General features: G+C 35.8%; 2 protein-coding genes across 29 annotated transcripts in view; both read right to left on the bottom strand.

Moving 5' to 3' along the window:
- RIMS2 (regulating synaptic membrane exocytosis 2) overlaps window positions 1–25606 on the bottom strand; it is a 595904-nt gene that overhangs the window by 504121 nt on the left and 66177 nt on the right. The gene's annotated exons all lie outside the window — the stretch shown is intronic.
- On the bottom strand, window positions 20088–20778 carry LOC106007442 (S-phase kinase-associated protein 1-like; the record flags this gene model as incomplete). The annotated part of the gene is made up of 1 exon (XM_045078224.1): window positions 20088–20778. A coding segment is annotated over one exon (642 nt), but the record flags the coding sequence as incomplete, so codon positions are not given.

Genomic DNA, 25606 nt, shown 5'->3' with positions numbered 1-25606 from the left:
CTATCAAAATCCCAATGTTTTTGGCAGAAATACAAAAACCCATCCTAAATTCACATGGAATCAGAAGACACCCTAAAAGCCAAAATAATTTGAAGGGAAAAAAAAAAAAACCACCCAAGAACGAAGCTGGATGACTCACATATACTAATTTCAAAACTTACTACTAATCAGTGTAGCACTGACATAAAGACAGAAACAGACCAGTGAAATGTATAGAGAGCCCAGAAATAAACCCTCATGTATATAGCCAAATGGTTTTAGACAAGGGTGCCAAGACTATTCCATAGCGAAAGGACAGTCTTTTCAACAAATGAGACTGGGAAAACTGGATATCCACATGCAAAGAATGAAGCTGGTCCCTTACCTAACTTATACAAGAATTAAATCAAAATCAAAGACCTAAATGTAAGATCTAAAACTATAAAATTCTTAGATGACAAATATAAGAGCAAAAGCTGCACAACACTGAATTTGTCAATGATTTTTTGGGTATGACACCAAAGGCACAGGAAACAAAAGAAAAAATAGACAAACTGAACCTCACAAAAATTTTTAAATTTTGTGAATCAACAGAGTAAAACTGCAACCCACACAATGGAAGAAAATGTTTAAAAAGTATATCTAGGGCGCCTGGGTGGCTCAGTGGGTTAAGCCGCTGCCTTCGGCTCAGGTCATGATCTCAGGATCCTGGGATCGAGTCCTGCATCGGGCTCTCTGCTCAGCAGGGAGCCTGCTTCCTTCTCTCTCTCTCTGCCTGCCTCTCAGTGTACTTGTGATTTCTCTCTGTCAAATAAATAAATAAAATCTTTAAAAAATAAAAATAAAAATAAAAATAAAAAAAATAAAAAGTATATCTAATCTCAAGGGACTAATATCTGGAATATAGAGAACTCCTAAAATTTAACACACACACAAAAAGGAACCCTGTTTAAAAATAGACAAAGGACGTGAGCAGACATTTTTCCAAGGAAGATACACAAATGGCCAATAAGCACAGGAAAAGATGTTCAATCTCACTGGTCATTAGGAAAATGCAAATCTAAACTATTGTGAGATATTCTGACACCTATTAGGATATAAAAAAACAAGATAACAGGTGTTGGTAAGGATAAGGAGAAACTGGAACCTTTGTGCATTGTTGGTGGGAATGCAAAATAGTAGAGTCACTGTGGAAAACAGTATGGTGTTTCCTTAAAAAATTAAAAATTATTATATGATCCAACAATTCCACTTCTGGGTATATACTAGAAAGAAATGATAGAGGGTCTCAAAGAGATTTGTACACCCCTGTTCATATTAGCATTATTCACAATAGCTATAATGTACACACACCCCAAGGGTCTATCAATGGATAAATGGATAAGCCACACACACACACACAGACACACACACACACACCCCAAATGAATGTTATGTAAACTTAAAATGTTAGGAAATTCTGACACATATTAGAAAATGGATGAACCTTAAGGACATTATGCTAAGTGAAATAAACCCATCACAAAAGACAAATACTGTATTATTCTACTTACATGAGGTACTTAGAATAGTTGGAATCATAGAGCAGAAAGTAGAATGGTGGTTACCAGATGCTGATGAGAAGGGGAAAATGGGGAGTTCTTGCTTAATGGGTCTACAGCCGTAGTTTGACAACATGAAAAAACATTCTTGAAATGTACAGTTGTGATGGTAATATATTATAAATATATTTAATATCACTGAACTGTGCACCTAAAAGTGGTTAAGATGATACATTTTATGTCTATGTGTTTTACCAAAATTAGAAATACTGGTTAAAAATATAAGGACAATAAAAGAAATTTTAACCTCTGATACCATAGATATATCAAACAATAAACAGAGCCTGACTCATAACCAAGTAAATATAAAACCTAACACTAAAAGACAATCTACCTACGTTTCTTTTACACAATAAACTTTGTTTAGCTTTCAACAAAGAACACAAGGCATCTTTTGAAGGCAAGAAAAAACACAGGCTGAAGCAACAAAGCAGCATCAAAACCAGACTCAGAATGACAGAGATTTTAGAGTTATCCAACTGGGAAGAATAACTATAATATGTTTAGAGCTTTAATGGAAAAAGTGCACAACTTTTTGTTGTGTGGGTTGTGTGAGCAGAGAGGTGGAATGCTTAAGAAAGAATGAAAAGAAAATGCTATAAATCAGTAACAGAAATGAAGACCTTCGTCTTTGATGGACTCGTCAATACACCTCACTCAGCTGGGAACAATCTCAGTGAGCTTGAAGATATGTCAATAAAAACATTCAAAACTGAAAGGCAAAGAGGGAAAAGAGTAAAAGATGAAACAGAATGTCCAAGAACTGTGGGACAATTACAAAAGGTATAACATATATGTAATGGGAATACCAGTAGAAGAAAGAAAGAAAGAAACACAAGAAATATTTGAAATGGTAATAATGGAGAATTTTCCAAAACTAATGACAAGACACCAAAACCACAGATCCAGTAAACACAAGGAATACCAAGCAGGATGAATCTTTTTTAAATGTACACCTAGGGGCACCTGGGTGGCGCAGTGAGTTAAGCAACTAACTCTTGGTTTCTGCTCAGGTTGTGATCTCAGGATCCTGAGATGGAGCTCAGAGTGGGGCTCCCTGCCCAGCAGGTAGTCTGCTTCCCTTCTCCCTCTCCTTCTGCCTCTCCCCCTACTCTCTCTCTAATGAATAAACAAATCTTTTTAAAAGATGTACACCTATGCAAATACTATTTTGAAAAAAAAAACTGCAAAAAAAAAAAGTATTTTGAAAGAAGTCAGAAGAAATACAAATACCTTGCCTACAGAGAAACAAATACAGGAATATCGGAATTTTTTTCAGCAACCATGCAACCACGAAGAAAGTGGGGTGAAATATTTGGTGTTGAAAGGAAAAAAGAACAACTTCAAATTCTGTATCCAGTGACATTGTTCTTCAAAAATAAGGGCAAATTGGGCGCCTGGGTGGCTCAGTGGGTTAAGCCGCTGCCTTTGGCTCAGGTCATGATCTCAGAGTCCTGGGATCGAGTCCCGCATCGGGCTCTCTGCTCAGCGGAGAGCCTGCTTCCCTCTCTCTCTCTGCCTGCCTCTCCATCTACTTGTGATTTCTCTCTGTCAAATAAATAAATAAAATCTTTAAAAAAAAAAATCTTTAAACAAAAAATAAAAATTAAAAAAAAAAATAAGGGCAAATTAAATACTTTCTCAGACAAGCAAAAATTAAGGGAAAATTTGTCATCAATGTACCTGGCTTCCAAGGAATGTTAAGAGGGAAGAAATGATACAGGTTGAAAATCCACACCTACATAGAAATAGGAAGAGAATTAGAGAAGGAATAAATGAGGGTAAAAAAACCTTTTATTTTTCTTATTTTTAATTGATCTAACATAATTTTGTTTACAGTAATAATGGTAACATTGTGTTTGGTGATTATAGCTTATGGATAAGTGAAATAAATGACAGCAATTTTTATGGTACAGGAGGGAAGAATGGAGAATACTCTGTCATATAGTACTTGTACTACCCCAGGGGTAGTATAGTGTTATCGGAAAATAGTTGTAAGCGTACACTAAAAATTCTTCAGCAAACCACTAAAAAATATGCTTAGAGAGGAGAAAGCATGGAACCAAATCATATAAAATGTTGACTTTACACAAGAGACAGAAGAGAAATAGTAGAAAACAAAGAAGAAGCAGAGGAAAAAGAAGAAGAGGGGGAGGTATTATGAATATGAAAATATGAAGAGGAAGGGGAGGAAGTAAAGGAGGAAGAAGGAGAAATAAAAGAACACAGGCAATGAATGGGATAGTTATAAATATAGTAACTATTAATCCAGTTATATCAATAATCGCTTAAATGTGAATGATCTACATACACCAATTAAAAGGTAGACACTGTCAAAGTAGACTAAAAAAAAAGGCCAATGTATTGTCTATAAGAAACCCACTTTAAATATAAAGACACTGGTAGATTAAAAGCAAAGGAATGGAGAAAGATACACCATGCTAACATTCATAAAAAGAAAGCTGAAGTATCTATATTAATTTCAAACAAAGTCAACTTCAGAACAAGAGAATTAACAGGGATAAAGAGGGGCATTCCATAATGACAAAGGGATGAATTCTCCAAGAAAACATAACAGTCCTTACTGTGTTTGTGCCTAGCAAAAGAGTGTCAAAATATGAGAGACAAAAATTGACAGACCTGCCACAAGAAACAGACAAATCCACTGTTAGGGTTAAACACTTCACACTTCGATTAGTAACTGACAGATCCAGCAGGCAGAAAATCAGTAAGGACATAGCTGAGTGAACAGCATCATCAATAAAATATATCTAATTGGCATTCTCTAATACATCATCCAATAATACCAGAATACACATTACTCTCAAGTTCAAATGGAACATTTACCAAGAAGATCACATTCTGGGCCCTAACATGCTCTTTAACAAATTTAAGAGAATACAAATCAAACAAAGTTCCTCTGAGTTCACAACGAAATTAAAACTAGAAACAAATAACAAAACTGTCGTGGAAAACCCAAAAATACCTGGAGATTAAATAATATACTTCTAAGTAACACCTGGATCAAAAAAGAAGTCTCGAGAAAATTTTGAAGTAGTTTGAACTAAATGAAAGTGAAAAACAACCTATCAAAAGTTGCAAGATGCTGCCTCTCTGCCTACTTGTGATCTCTGTCTGTCAAATAAATACATAAAAAACCTTAAAAAAAAAAGTTCCAAGATGCTGCTAAATCAGTACTTAGATGAAACTTTCAACACTGGATGCCAAAAAAAGATCTAAAATCCATAAACTAAGATTCCATCTTAGGAAACTAGAAAAAGAAGAGTGAATCAAATCTTAAGTAAAACAAAGAAAAGAAATAATAAAAACAAGAGCATAAATCAATGAAATTTGAAATAGAAAATCAATAGTCAAAACCAACAAAACCAAAAAATGTTCTTTTATAAAGACTAATTAAATGACAAACCAAGCTAAAGCTAAGCTAGTCAAGAAAAAAGAGAGAAGTCACAAATTACTAATATCAGAAATAAAAGATGGTCCATCACTACTGATGCCATGACATTAAAAAAGATAATAAATATTAATAATAACTCTATGCTCAGAAATTTAATAACTTTGATGAAATGAACCATTTGCTTGAAAGATACTCTCTATGACAACTCACAACCTTGCAAAATAGAAATCACCAAGGTCCAAAATGTTCCATTTGTGAACTTTACCAAACATTTAAATAGGAAATTACACCAATCCTCTACAATCTCTTTCCAGAAAAGGAGGCTGAGAGAACACTTTCTTTTTTTTTTTAATTTTTATTTTTTTTTAATTTTTTATTTTTTATAAACATATATTTTTATCCCCAGGGGTACAGGTCTGTGAATCACCAGGTTTACACACTTCACAGCACTCACCAAAGCACATACCCTCCCCAATGTCCATAATACCACCCCCATCTCCCAAACCCCCTCCCCCCAGCAACCCTCAGTTTGTTTTGTGAGATTAAGAGTCACTTATGGTTTGTCTCCCTCCCAATCCCATCTTGTTTCATTTATTCTTCTCCTACCCACTTAAGCCCCCATGTTGCATCACCACTTCCTCATATCAGGGAAATCATATGATAGTTGTCTTTCTCTGCTTGACTTATTTCGCTAAGCATGATACGCTCTAGTTCCATCCATGTTGTCGCAAATGGCAAGATTTCATTTCTTTTGATGGCTGCATAGTATTCCATTGTGTATATATACCACATCTTCTATAGACCCTCAACTCTACAGTTAACTAATCTTCGACAAAGCAGGAAAGAATGTCCAATGGAAAAAAGACAGCCTCTTCAATAAATGGTGCTGGGAAAATTGGACAGCCACATGCAGAAAAATGAAATTTGACCATTTCCTTACACCACATACAAAAATAGACTCAAAATGGATGAAGGACCTCAATGTGAGAAAGGAATCCATCAAAATCCTTGAGGAGAACACAGGCAGCAACCTCTTCGACCTCAGCCGCAGCAACATCTTCCTAGGAACAATGCCAAAGGCAAGGGAAGCAAGGGCAAAAATGAACTATTGGGATTTCATCAAGATCAAAAGCTTTTGCACAGCAAAGGAAACAGTTAACAAAATCAAAAGACAACTGACAGAATGGGAGAAGATATTTGCAAACGACATATCAGATAAAGGACTAGTGTCCAAAATCTATAAAGAACTTAGCAAACTCAACACCCTAAGACCAAATAATCCAATCAAGAAATGGGCAGAGGACATGAACAGACATTTCTGCAAAGAAGACATCCAGATAGCCAACAGACACATGAAAAAGTGCTCCATATCACTCGGCATCAGGGAAATATAAATCAAAACCACAATGAGATATCACCTCACACCAGTCAGAATGGCTAAAATCAACAAGTCAGGAAATGACAGATGCTGGCGAGGATGCAGAGAAAGGGGAACCCTCCTACACTGTTGGTGGGAATGCAAGCTGGTGCAGCCACTCTGGAAAACAGCATGGAGGTTCCTCAAAATGTTGAAAATAGAACTGCCCTATGACCCAGCAATTGCACTATTGGGTATTTACCCTAAAGATACAAACGTAGTGATCCAAAGGGGCACATGCACCCGAATGTTTATAGCAGCAATGTCCACAATAGCCAAACTATGGAAAGAACCTAGATGTCCATCAACAGATGAATGGATCAAGAGAGAACACTTTCTAACTCAGTCTCTTAGAACAGCATCACCATAATTCAAAAAACAAAGACATTAAAAGAAATGAAAATTACAGACTGTTATATTTCATGAACACAAATGCAAATATATTCAACAATGTATTAGCATTGTTAGATTGAATCCAACATTGTATAAAACAATTGTACCCCATGACCAGGTTGGATTTATCTCAGATATAGTGGTTCAATACTCAAAAATCATTTAGTGGAGTCCATCACATCAACAAGTTAAAGAAGAAAAATTATCTATTATATTTGACAAAATCCAACAATCATTCATAATAAGAACTCTTGACACAATATGAATTGAGCATATTTCTTCAATTTGATAAACATAAAAAGCTACAGATAACATCATACTTAATGATGAAAAACTAGAAGTTTTCCCCTTAAGATGAAGGAGGAATCGGCTACAGAGAGATCAAACAAAGGAATTTTGGGAATGTTGGAACTGTTCTAAATGATATGGTGTTGCTGTATACATGACTATATGTATTTATAAAAACCCACAGAACTATACGTCACAAAGAGTAAACCTTAATGTATACAATTTCTTAATTAATCAACCACAAGGGCAGGGAATCCTAGGATGAAATGCAGAATGTGATAAATGAATTCAGCTCTGTTTGGAAAATGGATAATAAACCTCAATGACTCAGAAAAATTTGCTGCTCAAAGTAACAATGGGAAAGGATATCTTAAGTGGATACTTACAACGCTAAAGACAAAAAAGAACTATACAAGGTACTCTAATTAGTAAATCTGTTTGCACACTGCACAGGTTAGCAATTCTGAAACTACTGTGGATGTTGACAGGAAGTGAAAAATAACTAAATAAACTGAAATAATGAGAACCAGGATTCTCACTGTCAGAAAAAGAAATTACAAATAAACAGAGAAGAGGCTAAAATGAATGAACCTTGACTACAGTGCTGGATTTAGAGTCAAAGATAGTCAAAGATATTAGTGTGAAGTTATGCATATTTACATATTATAGATAGATCGATAATGATAGAGAGAAAGAAAGCCTGTAGAATAGAATTAATAAATTAGAGCTATTGTGCTCAACTAGAGTAATCAAAAGTGGAGCTATAAATACAAGCATTTAGTTTCATTCTCTTTCCAGAACTTCCCCCAATGACATGGTTTCCTTATTTGTTTGTTAGAATGGGTTAGGATTCAAGGCTAGTAAAATTTATGGAATTGGAAGCAGAGAGACAAGTGGTAATTATCTTCAGGCAACAGTCCTGAAAAGCTGAATCTTAAGGCAATGAAGAGAAGAGGCAAATTAACATCATAGAATCCCCAAAGGCTCCAGAATTGGCAGAACCAGGTATCTCTAGAAATAGAGTGTTAAAGTGAGACTAAAAACAAGTTGAAAGGGTCTTCACAAACAATAGGACCCAGATTCGCTCATTCACTCCGTGCCTCTCCCCAGCCTCCACAGAAGCTTAACAAGCATCTTCTCTGAAGAAGGTAACACGGAATGACTAAACTAGGGGAGACCAGGCAGATACCCAACAGGGGTAATACACTAAACACAGAAATTAAATGAAGTCTTACATAATGAATGTTAAGACTCTAGCTTTTTCCCCAACATGGTCCCCGGCTCACTAGCTGCCAGACATATGCCCTCTAGCTCAAAGTCTGGAAGATTTTGCTCTGGGTAATCTAACTCACTCAAGAGAAAAGAACTGTGCTCCCCAACGATCTAGCCCAGCTATATCACAGACTATGTTACTGTTAGGGAACCAATTCTAAAGAAAGAGGAGGCTGAGGATATTATGAAAAGATTAAAATTAAACCAAGCCACCAAACATTTATAGAAACCAATATCTAAAGAAAGAGGAGGCTGAGGATATTGCGAAAAGATTAAAATTAAACCAAGCCACCAGACATTTATAATAGCAGAACTACAAAAATGGGGAGAAAAGGCAAAGAAAACAGATTACATAGTGAAAGATTTCTACTCTTTATTGTAAATGTAAAATGAAATAGTAAGTCAGACCAGAGGACAAACACCTTCTCAGGGCATCTACCTCCACCTTTGGTTCTTAAAGCTATTACTACCATCTGCCCCGATTTATTCAGGATCTCCTCTTAATCTGACTTCAATCACTCTGGTTCTCTTTTAGTTCCTCAAAAGGGCCATGCACCTTTCTGCCACAAGGTCTATGTAAATATCTGGACATATTGGGGGGAAATATGAACATTTTCATTAACAACCAGATAATTTCCTATTTAGAGCCGTTTATTTTAACATTTGCATACATCTATAATGGACTAATTTTTTTGGCACTTTACTCACAGCAAATAGCTCGGTGTTTTAGAAACCCACGGCTCTTAAATTCTAGCTGTCACTACCTTTGCTTGTGGGAAAAAGCCACTCACAAATATTTGGAATACTTATGAATAATGGAAGAGAACATTGATCAAACTGTTAAGTCAATAAGGTGGTTATCAATGAATGCTGAAATCCTTTCTATATTAGAGTTAGTCCACAAATGTTACATAATCCATCTGGATTACATATGTGGCAACTTTTCAATGTCAAATTATTTTCCCCCTAACACCAAAGATGTCCCTTCAATACCAGATGATATTTGCTCAAAGAGAATACAAGCTTAATTTTTTTCTAAGTTATACATAGATAGATAGATATCCAAAAAGGAAAGTAAATTCAAGACCAAGTGATTTTTAAATCTCCTTATATATTAACATGAGCAACTAAATACTTGAGTGCATCATTTAAAAACTGTCATCTTTTCTTCATATATCTTTTCTCAAATTTCTTTCACTAGTTACTCAACCTTACTCAGTTTGGAGTAAAGATATTTTTCCTAACCATTTTCTGAGGGAAAATCAATTAACAAACTTTTTTTTTTTAAGATTTTATTTATTTATTTGACAGAGATCACAAGTAGGCAGAGGGAGAGGAGGAAGCAGGCTCACCACTGAGTAGAGAGCCCAATGCGGGGCTTGATCCAGGACCCTGGGATCACAACCTGAGCTGAAGGCAGAGGCTTTAACCCACTGAGCCACCCAGGCACCCCCAATTAACAAACTTTTAAAGTAACTCAACTGAAATTCCAGAGCATTAGTTTTGTATAAAATAGCTAGTGAAAGGAAAATGGGCTCAGGAGAATTTAGACAGACCTAGATCCTATTTCTTATCTATGATACCTAGTATTTTTGTAATCATGAGCAACTTATTTAATTCAGCCTCCGTTTGTAATTAGCAAAATTGTGTTAATGCTGGATAAAAAACATTTTAAAAGATTGAATAGTGCACATACACAGTAAGTGGAAGTACCCTTTTCAAAACTGAACTTCCTTTCAAAATTAAATTCAAAATATTTAATTATCCAACTTTAAAATATTTATATTTCATTTCTGTGAATATATTCTCCTAAGGAGGGGATAATAATATGTGAATAGGAAAAGTCTGGAAAAGAAATTTTCATGCCAAATTTTTTGTAACTTTTGTATAATATTTGAAAATAATTGAATAAAATTTAAATAAAAATACTAAACTACTATAACCAAAAATATTAACCAAATTCCATACATAATGTCCTGATAATTTCATGTAAGTGAGTCCCCTGAAACAGGGATTATATCTTATTCATCAAGGGGACCCAAGAATTTTGAACAATGCTGGGCACCTAGTAAACATTCAAAAAACATCAGGAAGAATGGGTGGGTAGTTGAGACCTCTATCTAGTTTGGTTATATTTATGCAGTTGCAAAAATAAGACCAAAAATGTCTCTCTACTACCTAAACTATATGATAGAATACAACCACTTAAGGAACTGTGCTATCAGAAAAGCCAACAGTAATTGATCTATATATAGAGAGAGGGGGGCAATCTAAAAATGCTGGTGATTTGCCATAGCATCAAACACTTAAAAAAAAAAAACTATCATTGTGCTGTGTAAAGTTAGTCTACTCTGAAGCCATCTTGGTATACTACCCCAACAGTGTAAAGTTAGAATTCCTTCAGGGTGATGCCAGGTTCCATTAGAAATTTATTTGCAACATGCTTGGGCACAGAAGCCATTGTCTCCACAAACCTTGGTGTAGTTGAACTGACAGTTAATGTGTTGTGACCTGGAGTTCACCATTAAAAGCAAGCAAAAAATTAATTAATTAATTAATTAATTAATTAAAAACTATGGGTGCCTGGGTGGCTCAGTGGGTTAAGCCGCTGCCTTCGGCTCAGGTCATGATCTCAGAGTCCTGGGATCGAGTCCCGCATCGGGCTCTCTGCTCAGCGGAGAGCCTGCTTCCCTCTCTCTCTCTCTGCCTGCCTCTCCATCTACTTGTGATTTCTCTCTGTCAAATAAATAAATAAAATCTTAAAAAAAAAAAAAACTATCACTTATTTCTAGAGCTTTATAGAAAAACACATCCTCAAAAATCTAATAAGTATTCACAAAAAATAGGGTCATTACTTTTTACAATTGAGAAACCAAGTAAATTGTGAAAAATGAAAAACTATTTTTCCATAGTTGATCATAAGAATTAATAATTCAGCATAAACAAAACAAGTCAGTCCACATTAGAAATGTATCTGTATCTGATTAAGTGAATACACACAATGACACAAATAGACACATTTTGAAATTTCTCAGCATCAACACCGGTAAATCACATAGTGTTGGGTCCAGAAGAGGTGTTAAGACATTATCTGGGAGACTAGCTCTAACGTTTTTTATTTCAAATGTAGAGATTTTTTTAAAGATATACACAAAATACATCAAAATATCAATACTATTTTTATAAGAGTGGCAAGATTGTGGGTGATTTTATGCTTCCCGCCTCTGTCTTTTCAAATTTTCCCTAACGTAATTATACGTTTTCATAACTAAGTGTATATGATATTTTCAAGATATCATCTGGTTTAACAAAGAAGAAACATCCGGTGTACCCTATGCTTATAAGGGTTTAAAAATTAAACAATCTTACACATTTTGAAAGTCCCCCGGAAGAGATTTACAGTTAACACCACCTGTTCAGCAAGGGGACTTTTGCTCAACAAGTTTTTCTGCCCTCATCACAATGACAGAGTTGCTCAAGGAATCGTATGTATAAATTTGCTGATGATTTGAAATGTTATGGCAGTTCTCGGTAGGGGTCGTTAGAAGAGAAATGGGGATGTGATTCTGTACAGATCTTGGGTGAGGAGATGTATTTATTCTTTTTTCTTTTCTCTGCCATCCACTGGAGCACTGTCCACGGGGCAGTTAGCCAAACAGCCAGGTGAACCGCTTTAGTTGCTCAAGCATTTGCCCATGTCTAAAATACTTTATATCCTTTGATGATAAAATTACTCCAAACATAAAGAAAGGAAGTAGCAGCAATAAATCATGCTGGCACAGCCCAGGTTATTTATTCTGAACAGGATGGCTGACAAAGGAACCTGCTGTCACAACATATGAGAGCACTTAAAATAATGAGATTTTTCAGAAAAAAAAAAATGAAAAAGAATCAAAACACTAAATCTCTCATGCTGTCCATAAGACATTCTGACAGAAAATGAAGATCTTAAAAAAAAAAAAAAATGAAGATCTTAAGGGGATTTAATATGACATATTGGAGGTTAATAAAGAAACAACATGATCTCCCAATTTAATTTTGTCACATTTTATATGGAAGAGTATGGGCTTTGGAGTCAAGCAGACGGGTCCACTGGAACCAATGCTCACTTACTACTTGGCAGGTTACTTAACCATTTTATAAGTCATTTGTAAAAATGGACACTATAATAGCTAACTCATAAAGTGACAGTTCAGATTACATAAGGTAATGGGAAAATGCATGGCACATGTTTACTATCTACACTTTTCTATATGTTTGCAATATTATGCAACACATCATTCAATGAGTGGCACACAATGGGCTCCCAATAAATGTTGACTCATTTCCTTGTTCAAGGCAGGAAAACTAAACCAGATTTTAAGTTAAAAAAAAAAAAAAAGGAAGGGACTAGAGGCTACCAAGTTCAGAACTCTACCTCTAGGCAGACTTATCACATTAAATAAACATCATCAGATGACTTTCCGCACAAGGGTGTAAGAGGAACTTTTCTCAATGCCTAAGAGAAAAGAATCATAAAGAAGAAAATAATGATCAATAAAATACAAAATAGACAAAGTTGGTACTAAATGTAAAAAGGAACCCACTTCTAAGGATCACTGAAGTTTTAGCCACAGTAATTAAAACAAACAAACAAAACATACAGAATAGTATCACAAATCAACAGCGGTGAAAAAAAATGCGTGTTTTGGTCGATGATAGCACAAAAATTAACTCACTGTAAGGGAAAAAATAAAATTACAGTTGAGCCTGAAACAACATGGGCTTAAGGGTGGTCAGCCCGACAACAGTCAAAAATCAGTGTGCAACTTGTGACTCCCCAGAAACTTAACCAATAGCCTACTGTTGACTAGAAGCCTTAGCAATAACATACAGTCAGTTAACACACCTTTTGTATGTTATTATATACTATATTCTTACAGCGAGCTAGAGAAATGAAATTATTATTTGGAAAATACATTTACAGTACTATCCCGTATTTATGGGGAAAAATCTGCATATAAGTGGACCCCCACAGTTCAAACCTGTGTTGTTCAAACATCAGCTGCACTTAGGTATATTCTGGTGATCTGTCTTTTTATAGATCAGATTTCTAGAACTTGAGAGAGGGGAGCCTGGGTGGCTCAGTCAGTTAAGTGTCTGCCTTCGGCTCAGGTCATGATTCCAGGGTCCTGAGATCGAGAACCGTGTGGAGCTCCCTGCTCAGCAGGTGAGTCCACGTCTTCCTTTCCCTCCTCCCTTCATTCACTCTCTCTCTCTCAAATAAATAAAATCTTTATTACTAAATAAATAAATAAAACTTGAGAGGAAAAAAGGGTTCCCATAATCACCATGATTTAAGAATGCAAATCAAGTCAGAAACACTGGGTTTACACCCTGATTTCACACTACCTATGATACCATGGACAACGCCCTCCTCTCTCTTGAACCAGAGTCCTCATTTATAAAAATGGGAATTAAAATAATATTTACTTCCCAAAGTTGACCTTTTAATGAAATACAGACAGAAAAGTCTTGGTTCACATCTTAAGTACTCAATAATCAGTAGTAGCAGTGGTACTTGTTTTTAAAGAAAAAAAAAAAAAGGAAGAGAGGGAAAAGGAGTTTTAATATGCCTTTGAGAACACTCTTGTGTTTCAGCTGTCCTTCCCTAAGTCTGAACAAAACACAAAAAGCAAAAAAACAAAAACAAACAAAAAATTATTATCTCAATGAATTCAATTTCTCTAAGATTTCAATAAGGGAGCCCCTCAGTGGTGCAGTAGGTCAAGCAACCGACTCCTCATTTTGGCTAAGGTCAGGATCTCAGGGTCAAGATCGAGCCCCATGTTGGGCTCCATGCTCAGTGCAGAGTCTGCTGAAGTTTCTCTCTCCCTCTCCCTCTACTCCTCCCTGTGCTCACTCTCACTCTTTCTCACTCTAAGATAAATAAATAAATCTTTAAAAAAAAAAAAAGGATTTCAATAGGAAGATGAGTAAGGACTTCAATATCTACATATCTTTCAGGGCAATCCTCTTAGCCTAATCACTTCCAACATAGCGTTAAGACCAGAAGAGCTGCAACAGAGCTTCAAATGCCCAGATGCTGCTGAATTACACTTTAGAATCCCAGTTTTCACAGTGGCTTCACCAGATGAAGTGTTAAGTCGGGCACCTCTGGGTAATGTTCTGGGACTCATGCAAAGGTTGTGATAGAATTCAAAGTATTCATAAGAGACTCAATCTCACAAAACAAACAGGGTTGCTGGGGGGTAAGGGAGGTAGGGAGAGGGTGATAGGGTTACAGGCACTGGGGAGGTTATGTGATATGGTCAGTGCTGGGAAATGTGTAAGCCTGACGATACACAGACCTGTACCCCTGGGGCAAATAATACACTATACATTAATAAAAATAATTAATAAAAAATAAATTTAAAAATAAATTTAAAAAAAAGAATTCAAGGTATTCTACTAAATTTGATGTAGCTCACACCAAGTCTTTCAAGGTTTTTTATATATGCTTCTAAAGTTGATCACAACCATGTGGCATGATCTCTTTTGACCTTTTTTTTTTTTTTTCTTTTTTGGTAGGCTCCAGGCATGGAGGTCTTTACAGGGCTCAAACTCACCACCCTGAGATCAAGACCCGGACACCCTGAGATGAGTGTTGGTTACCTAACCGACTGAGCCACCCAGGCACCCCTGGAATGATCTCTTTGAATTAGTATCATCTGAAAGTAAATTTCTATGCAATGATATTCAAATGTTTTTTGACTTGATCCACAATAATACATTTTACATAGAGTATATATTTACATATATTTATATAAATGCACACAATAAAATTTCATCAAACAATACTTACAAAGGACAATGCACAATAATATCCTCTTCTCCATTTACATCTTTACTCTTAATTGCTCGTTATACTTCCACTTAATTGATTTCAAAACCCAGTTTGAAATACTCTTCTAAGAGTAACTACAGATAGATTAAACCTTATAACCTCAGGACAAATCTCTATCTTCTGAGTTCCCCATGACGTTAAGAATATTCCTCAAGTTTCAGAGAGCAGGTTAAGACTTAAAAATAGCCAAGTCACATGACATGCCTTTATAATCACCCACAATGCATGCAGATGTGACAGGTTGCTGGGTCACCCTAGAGGTTTCAAATCATTGTAATTCTGGGTGCATAAGTCAGAAGAGGGAGGTTTATTAGGGCCAGAAGGTAACTACAACCATTGAGCAGAGGAAAGGAAATGAACTTGAGAGAGGCAGGAGGTGCGGGACCTTCTGGGCGGACACAGGAAGCAGAGAATGGAAGATAAACACAGCCAGAGCCAGGAAAACAAGTAGAACCTGAAGCAGGAGGCTAAATGAAGCCAGAGCCAGAAGGGAAAGCAGAAACAGGCATATAAGAGGAAATAAGGCCAACACAAAATAATGTGCTATGCCAGAAAGGAAAAAAGGCTGATGGCAGTTGGCTACATCATGCATGAGAGCAGAAAGGCATGTGCTCTTACGTGTGTTCTCTCAGGCTATCAGAGAACTAGAATTTTATAGGCAGCTAAAACTCTGTCGTTAAAAAAATGTGGTCTTTGTTTCTTATGCTCTATTAATTAGCACTTCTTTCCTACCAATACTGTTGACCTGATTTTATTTAAAATGCTTGACTGAGTAAATAAACATATGTTCCTTATCTATTTGATCATTCTCCACTGCCAAAATTTAGAATCAATTTTAATTTCTGCTACATTGTTTTATAATTCTTTGCAGATCCAAATGGTTCTTAATTTCTTTAATATTTCCTGTACACAACCCTGCTACAGAAATACATTAAGATTAATACTACAAGGAGCTAACTTTTATTTATCGTTTTCATATTCTGTATTAATAAAAAATTATTTCCAAGAGATTTCAATAAATTAGTGATGTAATTACTATAAATTTATTAATATTTGGCAATGTGTAAGCTGTATCTTTGAAAAATGGATACAATAAAGACAGTAGCAAAATGAAAAAAAATGATTGCATAGGGTTTTTTTAATTTATTAGAAAATAATAAGAATCAGTAACTATATAACAAATTAAATGAAATTCAAATTGAGGTCATATTTAAATTTATCAAAATAAGTCAGACATTTACATTTATAAGCAGAACTAATTCACTACCTAGTAACTTACCAAAACCTACTCAATCCAGTTCATGATTAGGCAAATACACCACAATACAAAAATTTTTAAAGGCCTACATGGTATTATTAGCTGTCACATAAACTGGTGAATATCTAAATGAAATAGCAAATTTACTCACAGTCAAATTTCAGTAATAAACAAGTTAACAAAACTAAAAATATAAATTTAGTATTTTATAAAATAAAATTTATATGGTACTAATATCTTCAACAATTTTGATATTTAGAAACTGTCCCTAGTCAACTGACTTGTTATTTTAGTAGGACATTACAATAACTTTTACCAAAAAGGGGTTTTTTTCCCAAAAATTTTTTGTAAAAGAAAAAAATTAGTTCAAAGATAAATTGCAGAAATATCAATTTAGAAAAACCTAGAAGAGATGCAAATGCCCTACAATCCAAAATATACAAGCATGTTCACTGCAACATGGTATTGTAACAGAGAAATACTGAAAGTAACCTGTAGTAGCAGATAGGTGACCAAAACAACAACCTCTCATTATCTTTGGTCAGGCTTTATTATTGAGATATAATTAACATATAACATTGTGAACTTTTAAGGTGTACAACATGTTGATTTGACACATTTATATATTACCATATGATTACTACCTTAGTGTAGTAATTTTTTGAAAATATTTTATTTTCTTTTATTTATTTGACACACAGAGAGAGATCGCAAGTAGGCAGAAGTAGGCAGAGAGGCAGGCAGAGAGCGAGAGAAAAACGGGCTCCCTGCTGAGCAGGAAAGTGATGTGGGGCTCCATCCCAGGACCCTGGGATCATGACCTGAGCCAAAGACAGAGGCTTAACCCACTGTGCCACCCAGGGGCCCCTTGAAAATACTTTTTTGAAAAATATGTTCTTTTTTGAAAATACTTAACATCCAATCTCTCGGTAACTGAAGCCTATATAATACAAATATTGCTGACCATAATCACTACACTGTGCATTAGATCTCCAGAACTTACTCTTCTATTTGCAAGTTTTTACTCTACCATTTCCCCAATTTCACCACCCCCTGGTCCAAGTAACCACCATGGTACTCTGTGTTTTTAGATTCCACATATAAATGATATCATACAGCAGTTGTCTTTCTAGGTCTGACTTATCTCACTTAGCATTATGACCTAAAGGTTCATCATGTAGTCACAGAAGGCAGGATTTCCTTCTTTCTCATGACTGAATAATACTCTATTGTGTGTATATACACACACACACAGACACACACACACTACAACTTCTTTATTCGCTCATCCATAAATGGGCACTTAGATTATTTCCATATCCTGGCTATTGTAAATAAGGCTGCAATAAAATTGGGAGCAGTGCAGGTTATCTCTTCACTATCCTGTTTTCTTATCCTTTGGATGTATATATCCATACGCTGAATCATGATAATTCTTCTTTTGGTCTATTGGGAAACCTCCATACTGTTTCCATAATAGCTGAACTAAGCTCCATTCCAACCAACAGTACACAAGAGTTCCCTTTTCTGCATATCCACAACCATCACCACGTGTTATCTCTTATCTTCTTAGGCAGACGGGGGGCTTAAAACAACACACTTTTATTCTCTTACAGGGCTGGATGTCAAAAGCTCTAAATAAATTGCACTGGGCTGAAATCAAGGTGTCATCAGGGGTGTCCTCTCTCTGCAGATTTCCTTTCCTTTTCTAGCTCCTAGAGCTGTAGTCCTTCCATTCCTTGGTTCATGGTCCCTAATCCATCTTCAAAGCAAGCAGCACAGCACTTGGCTTCACCCATCACATTTTCTTCAACAGTACAGTCTCCCTCTGTCTTCCGCTGCTAATAATATTTGTATCACTGGGTCCATCTGATCAATCCAGGATACTTTTTCCATCTCAAGATTCTTAACTTAATCTCATCTGCAAAGTCCTTTTTGCCATAGAAGGTAATGCATTCACATACTCAGAGTCCAGAGATTAAAACATGGACATATTAGAGGACTACATAGGGCAAAAGAGAGCTCTCTTCTTTTCGAAGACAGCCACTCTAACAGGTAGGAGGTAATATCCGCTAGGGTTTTGATTTGCATCTCTCTGGTGATTAGCGATATTGGGCACCTTTTCATAGACATGTTGGTCATTTGTAGGTCTTCTTTGGAAAAAAATTTTTAATTCCTCTCTCCATTTTTTAATCAGACTGTTTGCACTCTTGTTATTGAGTTATATGAGTTCCTTATACACTTTGAACACTTACACCTTATCTAATATATCTGCAAGCATTTTCTCCCATTCTGAAGGTTGCTTTTTCATTTTCATTGTTTCTTTTGCTGTGCAGAATCTTCTTACTTTGATGTAGTCCCAACTTGTTTATTTTTAATTTTATTGCTTGTGGTTTGGTATCATATCCAAAACATCATCACAAAGATAAATGTCAAGGAGCTTACCATCTATGTTTTCTTCACCTTTTATGGTTTCAGGTCTTATGTTCAAATTACAATACATTTTGAGTTGCTTTTGTGCATAGTATAAGACAGGAGACCAAATTCATTATTTTACATAATAAATGTAGTTTTCCCAACACTATTTATTGAACTGACTATGCTTCCCTTCCCAACAGACTCTTGGCTCCTCTCTTGTAAATTAATTGACCATATACACATGGGCTTATTTTGAGGCTCTCTATTCTGTTTAATTGATCTGTGTGTTTGTTTTTATGCCAATACCATACTATTTTGATTACTCCTTTTGTAACATAATTTGAAATCAGAAAGTATGATCATTTGGAGCGCTGTTCTTTCTCAAGATTGTTTAGGCTATTTTTATGGTTCCATACATATTTTAGGACTATGTTCTATTTCTGTGAAAAACGCCATTGGAATTTTGATAGAGATTACACTGAATCTATAAGTGCATTTGGATAGTACAGACATTTATTTTTTTTTGGTCTTTTTTTAATCGAAAAGCTAACAGACTGGCTAGTTACATTTCCCCCCCAAACCACAAATTTAGTAGTAACTGAGTCTCTAGCCAACATATTCAAAGCTGATAATTAAAAATGCAAAAACAAGTCCTTAGATCCAATTAAGGGAGCCCTGCTACATACAGGCTAATCAATACCAGTGGTACTCCTTGACTCCAGGAAGCTGGAAGACACCCTAATAATCCCACTCAAAACATTTACCTCAAGTAGCCTTTTTCTAGTTTCCAACTCATGAATAAAGATAATACATTGTTAATTCTATTTCAGAAAACTTTTTCAACTTGTTTTATTTACAATGCCAGTTTAATGTCTAGTTAACTTTAGTTTAATGACTTTTAAAAGGTCATTAAACTAAAGTTAACTAGACAATAAACTAGGCAGAAATCGCTTTACAAAGAGAGGGAAAGCCCAAAATGCCACCTTCTACAGAGAATTCACAGTTCAGGTTTATTTAGTGCAAAGAAAAAAAACCTTTTGATCGTCCTAGAAGAAACTCAGCCATAAGCCTGGGATCTGTTCTCAAACTACACATGCAAGAAGGACAATATTCTGCTTGAACAACTGATTCGCTGCTGCCATTTGTCTACTGTTTGTCCAATATTAACAATTATAAACAGAGCAGTACAACTAGTATTTGGAACAATCCTTACAGTGTTACAGTGTCAGGCATAACATTTCCCTTCTCTTCACACCACGGGTTCTCTTTGCGTATCTGGGCTTCCTCTTCTTCAGTAAAGTCATTTTTGATATTGAAGGTCTTGCGGGTCTCCTCAGGAGTTTTCCCCTTGATCATACTGGCAACAGTCTTGCGTGTAACATCAAGCAAACCTTTGATGTCTAAGTAGTTCACAGCCAGAGTAAGTTCAAACAGTGTTCCTTGGTCAACTTTCAGGAATTCTTGGTCCCAAACAGGGATCTCATCTGTCCACTTTTCTTGGTTCTCATCATCCTCAGGAGGAGGGGGGTCATCCTTGTGGTGGGTGCACCACTGAATGACCTTTTTTAATATTGCTGCATTAACATTTGGTAGAGGAACTGGATCATCATCTCCTTCATCGTCCATTCCCAAATCTTCCAACATGGTCTTGATAGTCATAGACTGTTGGGCGATTTCAACATCAACTTCAAATATCTCTCCATCGGAACTCTGCAACTTAATTAAAGGCAACTTAATTAAAGGCTCGGTCTCAGGCCGACTGCCGGTCGGAGGCTGACAAAAACACAGCGGCCTCCGGGACGTGGGGAGAAGAGCGGAGAACAAGGCCACTACCTGGATAGTATAGACATTTTAAGAAAATAAACTCTTTTAATCCATGAGCACAAAATAGCTTTCCATTTATTTGTGTCTCCTTCAATGTTTTAATTAATGTGTTAGTTTACAGTGTACAGATCTCTCACCTCCTTGGTCAAATTCATGCCTAGGTATTTTATTCTTTTTGATGCAGTTGTAAATAGAATTATTTTCTTAATTCCTCTTTCTGATAGTTTATTAGGATATAGAAACATAAGAGTTTTTTATACGTTGATTTTGTATCCACAACTTTACTGAATTAATCAGTTCTAACAGTTTTTTTCATGGATCTTTTCTATTTATAATGTGATGTCATCTTTAAGGAAAGACAGTTTTACTCCTTCCCTTCTGATTTGGATGACTTTTAATTCTTTTCCTTAGCCTAACTACCCCGGCTAGGATTTCCAGTACTTTGTTAAATAAACATACAGAGTTGGCATCCTTGTCTTCTTCCTGATCTTAGGTGAAAAGCTGAAAGCCACCACTGAGGATATAACATTAGCTGTGGGCTTGTCATATATGATTTTTATTCTGGGGAAGCATGTTTCCTGTATACCCAGTTTGTTGAGTTTGTATCATGAATGGATATTAAATTTCATCAAATGTCTGGGGCGCCTGGGTGGCTCAGTGGGTTAAGCTGCTGCCTTCAGCTCAGGTCATGATCTCAGGGTCCTGGGATCGAGTCCCGCATCGGGCTCTCTGCTCAGCAGGGAGCCTGCTTCCCTTCCTTTCTCTCTGCCTTCCTCTCTCTCTGCCTGCCTCTCCATCTGCTTGTGATTTCTCTCTGTCAAATAAATAAATAAATAAATCTTTAAAAAAAAAAAATTTCATCAAATGTCTTTCCTGTATCTACTGATAAGATCATGATTTTTATCCTTTCTTTTGTCAATGGGGTGAATTACATTTGTTGAAGATACAGAATCATCCCTCCATGCCTTGAAGACATCCCACTTTCTCATGCTGTATGATCCTTTTAATGCACCGTTGAATTCAGTGTAGTGATATTTTGTTGAGAATTTTTGCATCTGTGTTCATCAGGAGTATCAGCCAATGATTTTTTTTCCTCGTAGTATGTCCTTCTGGTTTTGATATCTGGATAAGGGTGGCCTCACAGAAAGTTGGAAGTACTCCCTCCTCTTCAATTTTTGGAAGAAGTTAAGGATTGTGTTTTTTTTTTTAAAGGATTGGTATTATTTCTTTAAAACTTCAGTAGAATTCATCAGTTTTGAACTTTTGTTTGTTGGGGGTTTATTATTGATTCAATCTCCTATCTATTCAGATTTTTATTTCTTGATGATTCAATCTTGGTAGTTTGCATATTTCTAGGAATTTATCCATTACTTCTAGGTTATCGACTTCTTAGCTTATGCTTGTTTATAGTAGTCTCTAATGATCCTCTACATGGTACCACTTGAAATACCTTCTTTTCATTTTCAATTTTACTATGAGTCCTTTTTACATTTTTTAGGGTGTCTAGCTAAAGTTTTGTCTATTTTTTTCCAAGTTTTTCTTTAAATTCCACTTAGTTACCATACAGTATAATATTAGTTTTAGGTGTAGAATTTAGTGACTCATCACTTACGTACAACACCCAGTGCTCATCACAAGTGCTCTCTTTAATCCCCTTCACCTACTTCACCCCTCTCTCCACCCCCCTCCCATCCAGCAACCCTTAGTTTTCTCTCTGTAGTTGAGTCTGTTTTCTGATTTGTCTGTCTTTTTTTTCCTCCTATGTTCACCAGTTTTGTTTCTTAAATTCCACATATGAGTGAAATTGTAAGATATTTATCTTTCTCTAACTTACTTATTTCACTCTCTCTAGCTCCATCCACATCATAGTAAATGGGAAGATTTCATTTTTTATACCTGAGTAATAGTCCATACATATATACATACGTATATACATACATATGTATATATATATATATATATACACACATATACGTATATACATATATACATATATACATATACATACATACATATATACATACGTATACTTCTTTATCCATTCCTCACTTGATGGACATTTGGACTCTTTCCATAATTTGGCTATTGTTGATAATGCTGCTATAAACATCAGGGTACATGTGTCCCTTCCAATAAGTATTTTTGTATCCTCTGAGTAAATACATAGTAGTACAATTGCCAGATCATGGGGTAGTTCTATTTTTAACTTTCTGAGGAATCTCCATACTGTTTTCCACAGTGGCTGTACCAGTTTGCACTCCCATCACCAGTGGAAGAGGGTTCCCCTTTCCACCACATCCTCAACAACAGTTGGTTTGTTTCTTCCACCGTGGTTGTTTCCTCCATCATTAATTTTAACCATTCTGACTGGTGTAACGTATATCTCATTGTAGTTTTTACTTGTATTTCCCTCATGTTACGTGCTATTGAACATCTTTTTATATGTCTATTGGCCATCTGTTTGTCTTCTTTGGAAAAATGTCTATTCATGTCTTCTGTCCTTTTCTTAACTAGATTATTTGGTTTTGGGGTGTTGAGTTTGATAAGTTCTTTATAGATCTTGGATACTAACCCTTCACTAGATATGTCATTTGCAAATATCTTCTCCCATTCCAAAGACTGCCTTTTAGTTTCCTTGATTATTTCCTTCGCTGTGCAGAAGATTTTTGTCTTGATGAAGTCCCAATAGTTTATTCTTGCTTTTGTTTCCCTTCTCTCAGGAAACATATCAAGTAAGAAGTTGCTACAGCTGATATCAAAGAGGTTGCTACCTATGTTCTCCTCCAGGATTTTAATGGCTTCCTGTCTCACATTTTGATCTTTCATCCATTTTGAATTTAGTTTTGTGTATGGCTAAAAAAGTGGTCCAGTTTCATTCTTTTGCATGTTGCTGTCCAGTTTTCCCAACACCATTTGTTGAAGAGACTGTCTTTTTTCCATTGGATATTCTTCCATACTCTGTCAAAGATCAGTTGACCATACAGTTCTGGGTTCATTTCTGGGTTTTTTTATTCTGTTCCATTGACCTAGGCATCTATTTTTTTGCCAGTACCACACTGTCTTGATCACTACAGCTTTAGAATATAACTTGAAGTCTGGAATTCTAATGCCTCTAGTTTCATTTTTCTTTTTCAAGGTTGCTTTGACTATTCAGGATCTTTTGTGTTTCCAAACAAACTTTCGGATTGTTCTACCTCTGTGAAAAATGCTGGTGGTATTTTGATAGGGTTGCATTAAGTGTGTAGATTGCTTTGGGTAATATAGACATTTTAACAATATTTGTGCTCCCGATCCATGAGCGTGGAATGTCTTTCCATTTCTTTATGTCCCCTTCAGTTTCTCTCACTAGTGTTCTATAGTTTTAAAGAGTACAGATCTTTTACTCCTTTGGTTAGGTTTATTCCTAGGTATCTTATGGTTTTGGGTGCAATAAATGGGATTAACTCCTTGATTTCTCTTCCTGCAGCTTCATTACTGGTGTATAGAAATGCAAGATTTCTGTACATGGATTTTGTTTCCTGAGACTTTACTGAATTGGTATCACTTCTAGAAATTTTTTGGTGGAGCCCTTTGGGTTTTGTACAAAGACTATCATGTCATCTGCAAATAGTGAAAGTTTGACTTCTTTCTTATAGATCTGGATGCCTTTTCTTTTTGCTGTCTGATTGCTGAGGCTAGAACGTTCGGTACTATGTTAAATAACAGTGCCCTGCCTTATTTCTGACCACAGAGGAAAATCTCTCAGTTTTTCCCCATTCGGGATTATATTAGCTGTGGGTCTTTTGTATATCAGCTTTATGATGTTGAGATATGCTCCCTCTATCCCTACTTTGTTGAAAGTTTTTTGTCAAGAATGGATGCTGGGGCGCCTGGGTGGCTCAGTGGGTTAAGCCTCTGCCTTTGGCTCAGGTCATGATCTCAGGGTCCTGGCATCGAGCCCCCTCATTGGGCTCTCTGCTCAGCGGCAAGCCTGCCTCTCCCTCTCTCTGCCTGCTGCTCTGCTTACTTGTGATCTTTCTCTGTATCAAATTAAGAAAAAAAAAAAAACTTTAAAAAAAAGCATGGATGCTATATTTTGTCAGATGCTTTTTCTGCATTTATTCAGAGGATCATATAGTTCCTATCTTTTCTTTTATTAATGTGGTATATCAAGTTGATTGATTTGCAAATACTGAACCACCCTTGCAGTCCAGGAATAAATCCCACCTGATCGTGGTGAATGGTTCATTTAATGTATGCTCGATTCTATTTGCTAGTATTTTGTTGAGAATTTTTGCATGCATGTTCATCAGGGATACTGGCTTATAGTTCACTTTTTTAGTGGAGTCTTTCATTTGAGAATCAGGGTAATGCTAGCCTCATAGAATGAGTTTGGAAGTTTTCCTTCCATTTCTATTTCTTGGAATAATTTGAGAAGAATAGGTATTAACCCTTCTTTAAATGCTTAGTAGAATTCACCCACGAAGCCATCTGGCTCTGGACTTCTGTGTGTTGGGAGAACAATCTCTTTTCTGGTTTTTGGTCTGTTCAAGTTTTCTATTTCCTCCTATTTCAGTTTTGGTAGTTTATATGTTTCTAGGATTTTATCCATTTCTTCCAGATTGTCCAATTTGGTGGTATATAATTTTTCATTATATTCTCTTATGATTATTTGTATATGTGTGGTGTTGGTTGTTACTTATCTTTTCCCCTTTGTGATTTTATTTACTTGGGTCCTTTGTCTCTTCTTTTTGATAAATCTGTCTGGGGGGATTATCAATTTTATTGACTTTTTTCAAAGAATCAGCTCCTGATTTCACTGATCTGCTCTAATTTTTTTTTTTTTAGTTTCTATATCATTTATTTCTTTTTTTTT

Source organism: Mustela putorius, unplaced genomic scaffold (assembly GCF_011764305.1).
Source record: "Mustela putorius furo isolate JIRA1106 unplaced genomic scaffold, ASM1176430v1.1 tig00000228_pilon_pilon_pilon, whole genome shotgun sequence".
Lineage (NCBI taxonomy): Eukaryota > Metazoa > Chordata > Mammalia > Carnivora > Mustelidae > Mustela > Mustela putorius.
Note: the sequence above shows the minus strand (reverse complement) of the source record. Positions and strands in the feature narration are given on the sequence as shown.